Here is a 12,794-nt window from a genome sequence, read left to right as displayed (position 1 = left end):
AACGAAAGGCTAAAATCTAGGGTTAGGGTGAGGGTTAGGGTTAGTTACAGGATGTTGTCTCATGTTTAGACGCAGCAAATGATTTTAGCTCACTAGAGGCGATTCATTGGTTAAAATTCGAAAAATTAAACTTCGTTAAACAAACAAATTACAATTTTCTCAAGAAAGCCAAGAGAAAAAATGTTTTATTTCGACACATTCTACCAGTATACGAAGTTTTAAAGTGTTTAGTTAACTAGAAATTGTGTTGACATGTGCCGTTCAAAAGGAAAATATCCTGTACATTTCCCTGGATTGCACTATGTGTGATACACATTCTTAATTATTTTTCTTGCAACCACCTGAGTAACCGCGGAACTTATGAAAGGAAAGCTTTATGTTACTCAGAACGTATGAAACGAGCTGAAAGTCTGGAAACTTACATCATTCAAAATAGTTAATTCAGTGATAAGGAATGTATTTTACAAAAGAAAAATAGGCAATCTTTCGTCTGTAGTAGACCTTTCCGTCGATTTCCGTAAAAATTTTTTTTTTTTTTACATATGGGCTTGCGGGAACTTTTGAAGTAATGAGAGCGAAAGAGACTAAGAGAAAGCGATTGTATGACGAGGGAAGTTCTTTTGAAGTTACCGTGCATGGGAGCATTGATGTACATGTGTGTGTGTGTGTGTGTGTTTGATGGGGTGTGGGAGACAGACAGTATGTTGTGTAAGTGAAGTGCTTCTGTTAGTGTGTGTGAAGAGACAGAGAGAGTAATGTGTCTCTTTCGCTCTCATTACTTCAAAAGTTCCCGCAAGCCCATATGTAAAAAAAGAAAAAAATGTTTTACGGAAATCGCCGGAAAGGTCTACTAGAGACGAAAGATCGCCGAAAAATAAAGCATCAATGTAGCATTAAGTGCCTCAATTGGTTGCACTCGACAAGGTTCAACGGAACCTACTGAAGCATTACGACGGGCAATGGCAAGGCTAAGGCGTCGGAAAAAGCCAGTACCCTCGCAGACATCAAATGCTTTGGATAGAAAAAGTTAAGACTCTGAACTACTACAGTGGGGAATTTAACACACTGTACTATGACCTATGTAGTCCCACTCCACTACATTCTATTCAATATACTTGCTTTTTAATATGGCACCACGACCTCTCTATTATGCACAAACTAAAATTTTAACCTCAGACATTCTGCACTAACCTCCGATATGTGCCTCTATAACATCTATGTAACCTTTCTCTGTCACCACTGATGTACATTAACTAATACGTCTAATACTCGGTTCTGTGACCCCATTCATGCTCACTGTCACCTTTGACACGCTGCTCAGTGACCTCTAAATGTAGAGCTTATGCTGTGTAACAAGGGAGATGACGCTTAGCCCAAGATTAACTCTAATCAAGTAGTTATAATCTAAGTTATTTCAGCTGTAAGCATCCCATCTTTTTTTCCAGAATACATTATCCAATGAATTTTAAAGGACCTAAATCGAAGGAGATTTGACTGTTATTTCTAGCATTTCGTCTACATACAGGCTCTCAAAGATCTAAACAGCCCAGGTGGCCTTTTTTAAGCAGACATACAATCAAAAACGCACCAGATTTGATCATCCTGTTTTTTTTCCTCAGTCATTATGTATTTAACACTGCAATATGCATGCAACATAGTTTTATATATAGGACAGTTGACTGATTTAGGAGAATTTTGGCTGCTGTATCTAGCAGGACGAGCGATCGCGCAGAAGCTTCCTGTTGGCACGTTTTTTTCAGATAGAGTGAAGATTTCAGTTTAACGTTAGATAGATGGCGGGGGAGAGAAAGACTGAGGGACAACTACTGACCTACTAACCATATTTAGATGATGTTTTTGGAGGTGGACCAAAAGACACACACACACACACACGTGTGAATGTGCGTGTGGGCGCGCGCACATATACACAAAAATATATAGAAAGAGAAAGAGAGAATAGATAGGGAAATACGCAGATAGTCTGGTTAGTTGGTTGTTAGATCGACACATAAGCGAATTCTATATCTGGAGGTTTAATTTTGGAGTAAGAATGAAAGAATTATATTTTGAACAGAATCTCTCTACAGGCCGTGGAAAACCAGTTGTTATCACCTTGTATTTAATATGCAGAACGCTCCCGAGGTATTCCCCTTAAGCTTAAAATAATATTTTGACAAGAGCCAATATCACTAAAACAAAAAAAAAAAAAAAAAGAAAGTAGAATTTCGTGAAAAATGTTAATATATGTAAACAGTTCGGCCGAAGCCTCTCAAAGAAAAATGAGAGAAGTCTGTCATTTTCCGATGTCCGAAACGCCATGTATATATATATTACTCTCAAGATGTTTTTGTTTGTTTGGCTCATGTAGTTAACATCCATCTACTTACATAGTTTAATGCCGAGCATAGGCATTTATCTTTGCTCTGCTCGGAATGAATACAAATAGAACCCTCGGCTAAACGAGAAGCCTCTAACAGAGGGTCGACAACTTTTTCGCACATTTCTCTGGTTGTTTGCCTGTCTTGTGCGTTTCTTTGAAATTCTCAACTAAACAATAAACGTAAGAAGAAGCGTGTCATTGTTGACCTTAGCAACGACCTACGTGTCATAGAGCATGCGCAAATCATGACTGTCACAAACGTAGTCAACAGTCTTAAGAATAGTAAGATGTTTTTTTTTTCTCGTTTCATCACTATATGGTTCCTGCAGAACTTATAATTTTTCAATCGTTAATTTTTACAAGATGTTATAAAAACTGTGATGATTAAGGGGAAAGAAATTGATTAATATTCATATAAACTACACCTGATTTCTTTTATAATCTCGCATCGAAGCGAGATTACAAAAACAAACCTAATTAAATCTCGTGCATACGTAACTTCATTAACAACTCTATTTTATTTTGGCATGCATAATAATTATTTCCGTATTTATTTTGCATTTTCTATCCTTAAGAAAATAGTAATGTCGATGTTTATTTAATATCAAAGACAATGTATACAAAAGGGAACTCTACTTAGTGAAATCTCGCTTACACGTGACTCCTCTGGACTATTGTGCTTAATTTGTTTTGTTTTTTTAATACTTTACTTAGATACTCACACAGACATGATTACAGCTGTCTAGTTTCAGTCAGAACATGAAAATATTCAAATCCTTCTACTTGTCTATTATGTTAAGTAACTGTGATATCGTTAATGTTTTGGGTTCTAGACTAAGGTCAGTAGCAGCAGCAGCTCAACTGTTTGCTATTATGACGTAATGGTTGTTTGGGGGTTGCCGTCGTTGGAGCAAGGTGCTGTCGCCTGATTCCATGCATATATATATATATATATAGTTCGCATTTTTCGAATCTGAGAGCTTGCCCAGATGGTCGACACCGCTCTATTAAGACCACTATAAGAATCTCGTGACTGTTATGAACATTTATAAGACAGTGTGTGTAGCATATATGTTTACACTTACAGCTACGTACACACATTATATGTATGTATGTATATATGTATATATATATATATACACTTATATATAGTAGTTGATAATTCACCAAGGATTGTTTCAAAACAAGTCGGCTCTATAGACTAATGCCACATCAACTTATACAAGTGGTAGAGAAAGGAAAGTGCTTGTGAGAATTGAAAAGGGGGCGGATAAGTTATGTTTAATAAAAATTGAGAGGGTTTTAAAATTTTTTCACCTGTCTAGTACCACGACGAAGATATAAGAATTATATGGTTGCGAACACTATTTTGTTTTTTCATATAACAAATTACACTTTTTTCGTGACGAAGTATCCTGATATTTGTCAAAGAGTTACTGAATTTATACACCATCATATCTACTGCAAAAGGTGTGTTGTCCCTCCTCTGGTGCCTATAATCACTTTGTTACCATTAATATATATATATATATATATTGACTTTCTATTAATGTTGAAAACAAGCATTTATTAAAATAACTATCATTATTAAGCTGGTGTTTCGAACATAAATCAACATGAAATTTTGGTGGAACATTTTAATTTAGATTACTATAAAACGGCATTCGTGTTATAGCAAGCACCAAGGGTGGTTTCATGCGGGTTGATATCAAAAGTGTTGAAAGTTTCACTCACTACAGCTCTGCAGCAGATGGTTTAGATGTCTGCATCCAATATATACAGTATGATTTGTTGAAGACCAGATCGAATTAATATCATCAATAATATAGCTTCATTTCCTTCTTATGTTCTGTAATCAACTCCTAACAGGGTCGAATACATTTTGTGAAACTCAAAAGTCAGTCATTTTAGGTCCAATGTAAAAAATACGCAAAGGAAGAAATCTGCAAATGGTTCGTTGAAGCAACAGATGATTGTATGAAACCGTTTCTTCGCCAACGATTTTCAAGAGAGGGAATACGACTGAATTTACTCACTCGAACATACATTCATAATATAGTGGGGAGTGATTCAATTGCTATACCACTCTGCTACAAGACTAGTTTCTGTGTCTAAAAACAAATTGTATTCTAAAAGCTATTCAATACATTGTATACCCATGAATTGTATTTCTCATTTAAGAAAAAAAAAATCAGAAGAAAAAGCCTCTTGTCACTCATAAAGGATTGTTGGGCCCTTATCTAAAAGGTTGTCATGAGTAAAGCCATCCTTACTGAGCCGGCTGCTTAAGTAAGACCAGAAATTGCGAGTACGTGGAAGGAGTGAAGAGGAATGACTCAACAGGTTATCTGTATCTTGGCCAAATAAACATTGCCGGGTTCACCTCTTCTCTCAAAAATTAAACTCTTGAGGCATGGTAGTGGTGGAACTCGCTATCATTGTAGAGAGCTAAAAATTAACACCCTATTTGATAAACGACGCTCTAGTTACGACTATTCTGCTTTTCTGTGTATCTATAGCAATGTTGTCCGCTTTTTTAAAAAAGATTATTTGGCCGCTATTTCTAGCAGAAGTAATGACTGTTTAGTGCAGTAGTTTTGCTCATGGACACCTTTGGTTCCTCTTTTACTTTCGCTGGACTCACGTTTAAAGAATCTTATTGTGTCTCTATAATTGAATATTATTAGGAATTACATTTAAAAAATTAAGATATTTTGTGTATCGTAGAAGTATAACCAATTTATTGCAGATAAATTTGAACAAAATGGACCTCCAAGGGTCATGTGGACCCCGGCTGAGAACCACTGGTCTAGACAATCCCCGAAGAGTACCCAGTTCGCAACTCGGTTTTGGTTCTTAAATAAGTAGTGCCCTTGAGAAAGGCATAAATGTCACAGGATGTCAGTTCTGATTCTCTCGAACATCTGTGGCCTTGTGCCAAAGTATGAAACCGTTTAAATAGCATGACTCTTCCTTTCTTCCATCAGTGAACTGTGTCTTTACATAGTTCCTGATTTGGCATTTCCAGAGTTAAGTATCTAAGTCGTACACACAGGTGACAGGATGCGATGCACTGTCCCTTCCGCTGAGGCGCCCCACCACCATTACCATTAGCAATGCATCCAATGTATCAAATTTAATCCACAGACTACATTTTTTTCTTTTCTCTGTCTTTTTTCCCCACTTTATCATTTGTTTGCCAATCTCTCTCTCTCTCTAATTAGCTTGCTTATGACTTTGCAATGTACTTCGTACTCTGATTATAAATTAAACTGGACTATTTGTCTAACTAGCTATCTTTATATATCAGGCTTGCAGTTAGTTAGGTACGTAACTAACTTTCTTTCAACTCAATTTACGCCCTCCTTCTCTCTTTCTCTCCTCTCTTCTTATTACTTCGATCTGTTTTCTCATCAAAGATCAATGAACCGTATTTCACTATTCTCATCTCCCGACTGTTTCCTTTTGATTTGAACGAATCCAATAATTGCAAATATTGCTTGAACAAACAGTCCTTATAACCATATCTATTGAGTGTGTAGGTTTTTTTTTTTTGGTTAAAATATTACGTTAGATTGTTTTCCTGGAATAAATAAAGGATTAAAAATTATTACTCATATTTATTTTCCCAAAGTGATTTATTTCTTAAACCAGATGACCTCATAGGTCGTTAATTATTATTTTAATGAATTGCTTTTCTTCCCACCCACCCTGTCTACTAATTTTGATATTTGGGTTATGAGTTCACGGTAATAGAATAAAAATGGAAAGAAAATAAACTGAGGTCTTCAGAGTGAAGATTTCATTAATTTATAAGTTCACATTGATCACATCACGCGCGTAGTGATATGATACTAAACTGTGACGATGAAGTAGTTCGTTTAGCGAGAAGTGGCCAGAAGACAGAGAGATAAGAATGAGTGATAAAAAAAAAAGAAAACATGAGTGAAAGAGGACAGCTGAATAGAGAAAGAGAAGGTAAGAGAGTGAAAATAAAGTAGAAAAGCAAGTAGTTGAAAATAGTTAGAAAAAAGACTGAATGGAATATGAAATGGAGTTAACGACGAAAAGAGAAAAAAAAATGTGACTTTAGAGAGAGAGGAACAAAACGATATCTACAAAAGACAGATAGTACCTGAGTGTAACTCAGACACTCTACCACTCTTGTTTTAGAGAGTGGTAGAATAGAAGGGCGATGGAGTTAGGTTGATGAAAAAGAAAGTAAGATATAAGTAAAGTGACTCGAAAGAGCAATATAGAGAGAGAGAGATATAGAGAGGGGGGAATATGAGGTCGAGCAGAAATATATAGTGTGACTTTGAAAGAGAGGCAATATACAATGAGTGAATCATAAATGTATAGAGATATAGAGAGAGAAAGACAGTGAGGGTATGAGGTGGAGAGATAGAAAGAAAGAGAGATACAGTGAGAAAAAGTGGAAAGGAGAGAGTGAGAGTATAAGTCTATTCAGAGAGGTAGAAAAGAGTAGATATAGAACAAGAGAGAAAAAGTGAGTATGAGGTAAAGCAGAGCGGTGCTCAGTAATAGAGGGTGAGAGTATGAGATAAAGTAGAGAGTGAGAACGAAGGAGATATAGAAAGATAGAGAGAAAGTCAAGACGAGAGTGATAGTATGAGATGTAATATAGAGATAGAGAACGAGAGTATGATGTATAGCAGAGAGTAAGTAAAGAAGGCGATATAGAAAGAAAGAGAAAGCTAAGTGAGAGGGGAAAATTAGAAAGGTAGAAAGAAGGAGATATAGAAAGATAAAGAGAGAGGAGCTACTACTGCGTAGAGACGAGGCTTTACGACCATCACCCGTTCTTCGCTAGGTTTGTATGGGGCTTTTTACTTGTGTCTTTAAACAGGCTTTTCCCTTCTATCTGTGTGTGTGCTGCCGCCATCGGGACATTTTTTACCACCAGTGATAATTAAATACGAGGTCGAAGTCGAGTGAAAGGCCATCCGAAATACTGTCGACACACAGGGACCGTTTAAAACCCACTTATATAGAGAGAGTTAAGCTAACAAAATACACAAAAAAGTTAAAGGTAAGGAGCCACAATATATAGGATGGCGGCCGTTGTTTGTATGAACATGAATATATATGTATGTATATATATATGGATATATATATACATATATATATGGATATATATACACATATATATATATGGATATATATACATATATATAAAATAACTTACTATGTATTAAGGAAACGTTATTCTGTCATTCATCTATCTATCTGTCTTTCTATCTATCTATCTATATATATAAACGACAAATGTATGTATGTAGATATTGTGTATATTTTAATATGTATATGTAATTTATCAGTACCTAATTTATCTGTGTGTGATAACAGAGGGAGGATGTTTTAAATGTGTATGAAGAACTAACGGAAGGGTATCTATCTATGTACCTATCTATCTATCTATCTATCTATCTATAAATAGTCGTTCAAAGAAGGGCGTGTTTGCATTGTATATATATATATATATATATATAGCGTAGATAATGCGTGTATATATATATATAATACATGGATGAGTTCCCTGTGTATAATTATGATCTGGCGGAAGAGTAGGTTAAGACAAGAGGAGGGAGTCTTTTTATGTTTTTTTTCTTCTTCTTCCACCATCTAATCTAACACAATTCATTGTCCACTCGTTGATTTAATAATAATAATTTACACACATCTGAGTGAGTGAGTGAGTGTGTATACACACACACATTTAAATATCTACATCTGATTGTGTATATATTTATTTATTTGTATGTATGTATGTATATTTCCTCCCCTTGAGACTGCTGCTGTACTCATACTTGCTTTACACTGTCACTCTCTTCTCTCTCTCTCTCTAACCTGCCCCTCTTTTTCTCTTGTCTACCCCTCTCTTTCTCTCTATCCTACCTCTCTTTTTCTCTTGTCTATCCTCTCTCTGTCTCTCTCTATTCTACCCCCTCTCTTTCTCTCTATCCTACCCCCTCTCTTTCTCTCTAGCTTATTTCTCCTGTCTTTCTCTTTATCCTATTTATTAACTCTTTCTTCGTCACTGTGATACACACACACTTTGTCTCTCTCTCTCTTTCATAGTATTTCCCTATTCTCACCACTTCCAACTTGCCACATAAACCAGACCCCTACAAAAATTCCAGCCAACAGCACTATATAATTGTCATTAATAATTATTATAAATATGTCGATAATACATACATACACGTATATATATACATACATATATATATACATATATATAGATCTTCCCACCTCCGTGCAGCAGCAGTATCAACAAGAGAAGAAACAGCCTACCACTGCCATTACTTTATTTAACCACTCTCTACCATCTATCCAAAATGTCTATATTTCCTGTTCGAACCGTCTCCTCTCTCTCTCCCCATTGCTATTTTCTACTAAGAGACTTCACTATAACATTTATCTTTCTTTGTGGCCATTTTGTGTGTTAGTATGTATGTAGAATATTGTGTATATGTCGTGTCAATCAATCGCCTTTCTACCATCAAGTCTGAAACCATATATATATATATATATATTGAGTCTTCTTCAAATATCTTAATTCGATTCATTCAATCTGCCTTTTTGTCTGTCTTGATTCTTCTTTTGTGTGAAGACAGTTGAGAAAGTGTTTCTATTTAAAAGGTTTGTGTATGTGTGTGTGTGTGTATATATATATATATATATATATATATATTATATATATATATATATTATCGTGTGTGTTAAATAGATACAAGTGCGTTTTGAGTTTATACATGGTACTCTCTCATTCTGTCAGATGTCCTCATAAAACTCCGTCCCGTGCCTGTGTATATATATATATTGTGTATCTCATTAGGACATTCTCTATGTACGTAACAAATAAAACATCAGTTATATTGATGGGTGATTGGCTGTTATACACACACACACACACACATGTGTGATTTAATAGATATGCCAGTAATTCTGTATGTGGATGCGTGTGTATTTATTTATTTATTCACTACCAGAGTAAGTTCAAATCAGAATGCGTATGTATAGTGGTGCGTGCGTTTGTTTGTTTGTTTGTTTGTCTGTCCTTCGTTTTAAATTGACTCGAGCTGTTATTTCAGTGTCCTCAAATTGTCCACATCCCCACTCTCACCTCAACTCTCTAGTTGGTCAAATTAGCACTTGATTAAATGACCCTTATTATATCTGCTGTCTATCTATTACAAGCCAAACACACACACATATAATAATATACACACACACACACACACACACAGTCACATATATTATGTAATATAGACGTGTATATTACTTATATTATTAAATGTGAGAGTGTGGAAGAACTAGATGAACACATGAACGACGGATAGTACATTTTCAATGTGTGGTCTCACTTCTCCTACCCCCCCCCCCCCCGCCTCTCTCTCTCTCCTATTAGCACTTTGATGTGCACATAAACGTTTTGCATCACAGCTGCCACCTTGCAGCTATGATGCACCTTCATCTTAGAAAACATGAATTGTGTGTGTGTATGTATAACCTGTAGCTTTTGAGTCGTCTTCAGTCTCTTTCGCTCACACTCTCTCTCCCTTCGCCCATGACATGTCGAATTTGCTCAAACATCCTCTCACTCACTCATTCACTCTCTCTCTCTCTCTCTTTCTCTGCGCCCACCACTGTTCCGTTCCGTCTTCAGCCGATTCTCGTGATTACTCAGGGAGTTGGAAACACGTATACATATGTTGGGAGAAAAAAAAAAAAAGGGGCCATATTTACACTTATTCATTTCTCTTGTTAACTGCACACACACACACACACATGCACAATAGGCCTACTTTTATGTTCTTGTGGCATGGTGTCCTCCTGCTCTGCTTTTGCGACACAGGACATTACACACCCACTAAACCACCTTATTAATGGCCCAAATTCTGGTCTTGCTCCTTTCATATAGCTGCACACACACACACACACACACACACACTCTTACACACAATCCACATTTTAACATTTAATCGAACCAAAGCAAGATGCTATGTTGCCTGAGGCATGTTGGAGGAATAAACTGAATTAAAAGACCCCGTTTTTAGTGATGCTATAGTAATGGTGATGATTTCCTCGAGCTTGTTGCCCCACGCTCTTTCTTAACTGATTCGATGCTGCATTTTTAAAATTTTCTTGATTAAAAAAAATTTTTTTTTTTTCTTTAAACATATGATGGCGCTATATACATATTTCTTGATCTGCCACTTCCCCTGCTATGTCTGTACGTCTTGGGGTGGGGCGACTGGGGTAATTAGTAAGGAATGAGAGGTAGGGGAGTTATTCTCCCTCTCCGCCCTTTCATCATATGATTATTATTTTTATTATTATTATTATTACTACAATGATGATGGTTTATATTTTTTTCTCTACCAGCGAGACAACACCCCTCTTTATGTTTCCATACTTCCTCTTCCTTTCCTCACTCCAAATTCTTTCTAGGTCGGCAGATGCAGTTACACACACACACACACACACACCGTTATATATTATGGTGTAGACAACTTGGTTATAGTCACACCACCAACACTTAAAAAAGCTACACTCCATTTAGACAAAAACCTGTTTTTTTGGGGGTTTTTTTTTTCCTCTTTCGTTTTAATTTTCTGCTGTTAACATATATTTGTTTTTTTTTTCTTAATTTCATGAGTATGACTTTCCGAAGTCAACCCTGTGCTCGTGTGTGTGTGTGTAGGTATAATCGAGTTCTTTAACCCGCCCCTTTTTCGACACAAATTATTTAAATTTGAAATGTGGATGTATATAACTGAGTTTTTTCCTGTGTATATAAATAGAATTGTATGTAAATATGTATTCAAGTATGTCTGCCAACGATTACATGCAATTTATGTATGTATGTATATATATATATATATATATATATATATGATAAACACATACGTATGGATATGTGTTCGTCCCTGAGATATGATCTTAATTCGTCTAAACTTGAGGTTTAATTCCCACAAAGTAATTTAGAAATAAATGGTATTATGTTTTTGATTATATATCGAGAGTGCTGTTCTGTACTTTTTGCAATATATTTAATCATAATTTTTGTGTGGTGGTTATCTAGCTTCATGTCGACCTTGGTCAAGCAGATATTGACCAAAATACATTCTACTAATGACTTTCGTTATATATATATATATATATATATATATATATATATATTATATATATATATATATGTGTGTGTGTGTAGCGTGATCTAATATTATATCCACTGCAGTCATAATTATCATTTTTAAGGCAGCAAGATATATAAATTAAGAGGAATTTAGCTGCTATTTCTAGCAGGTCAAATTACTACGTAAAGACTTTCTTGTTTGGGTGTGTAATATGTTTATATGTATGTACTTTTGTGTGCATGCGAGATCAACATGTGGCATTATTTGGTTCTCCAGGTCTGTGTATTAATGAGCTTATGTGTATTCTTTAATGTGGATTATTATATCTTCGAAATACAATATATCTTCATTAATGTGGTATCTGCTACATGTGTGAATAGTGAATGCATCAAGTCTTTATAACCTTTGTGTCCAGATTCACATATTTACTTTGTGTATAATGTATGTATATATGTGTAGTCTACATATAATATATATATATACTCTCTTTAATGCACAAACACGTGTATTTATAAGAATGTCTCTTAGTGCTTGTGTATTTAGATATAATAATGTTTGTGTGTGACTAATATATTCATGTCATTATAGACAGATTTGTGTGTGTGGAGTCATGTATCGACAAATGTCTAATATATGCATGTGATTATCAATAGTCTGGTTGTGTGTGTGTGTGTGTGTATGTGAGTGTTAATAATGTGATGTATTTATAAGCCTGTATATGTAATGTGTGTGACATGTATATATATCGACAGGGTGTGTGTGTTGTGTGTGTGTCTACGTAACCAGTTGTGCTGTTCAGCTTGCAGTGAAGTTAGTAGCCATATTGTATGTAATGTTTACTGCAACATTCTCTCTCTTTCTCTCCAGCTGGGACCTCCTTCTCCGTCTCAACCGCCACCATCACTCTCCTTCTCATATTTCCCCTACCCCGTTTTTATTTTTTATTTTTATTTTATTAATATTTTTGTCTTCTCTTATACACTCTCACGCAACACTTATATTACATACTGGACATGTTTGTTATGTAAATTGTACTTACTGTGATTATATATATATATATACTTATGTTGTATATACGAAATGGCTGTGTTTATAGATTTCTATAAAACCTTACTATGTGGAATGGTTATATACACATTCCATGTGTTTGATATATAGATATGTATATATAAAAGTGGAAAATACAGATGTGATATTTATGACGCTCGTATTTCATATGTATTGGTGTGTCTTGGAAGAGTCGTTAC

The 12,794-nt window shown here is 35.3% G+C and overlaps 2 protein-coding genes across 3 annotated transcripts in view; one reads left to right on the top strand and one right to left on the bottom strand.

Moving 5' to 3' along the window:
- LOC115215799 (EF-hand domain-containing family member B-like) overlaps positions 1-2,608 on the bottom strand; it is a 44,805-nt gene extending 42,197 nt beyond the window's left edge. The window contains exon 1 of the mRNA XM_036505807.1: positions 2,388-2,608. Within this exon, the coding sequence (XP_036361700.1) occupies positions 2,388-2,501 (114 nt within the window). The 5' untranslated portion in view covers positions 2,502-2,608. The remainder of the gene's footprint in view (positions 1-2,387) is intronic.
- A 4,456-nt stretch (positions 2,609-7,064) lies between these two features.
- The window catches only part of LOC115215519 (ras-related protein Rab-5B), a 119,972-nt gene continuing 114,242 nt past the window's right edge, over positions 7,065-12,794 (top strand). The window contains exon 1 of one of the 2 annotated variants that reach the window (XM_029784692.2): positions 7,065-7,214. The gene's annotated coding sequence lies outside the window, so the exon portion shown is untranslated. Of the gene's footprint in view, positions 7,434-12,794 lie in introns of both variants that reach the window. The other variant, XM_029784693.2, reaches the window with a different exon arrangement.

The sequence above is a fragment of the Octopus sinensis genome, linkage group LG9, assembly GCF_006345805.1.
Source record: "Octopus sinensis linkage group LG9, ASM634580v1, whole genome shotgun sequence".
NCBI lineage: Eukaryota > Metazoa > Mollusca > Cephalopoda > Octopoda > Octopodidae > Octopus > Octopus sinensis.
Note: the sequence above shows the minus strand (reverse complement) of the source record. Positions and strands in the feature narration are given on the sequence as shown.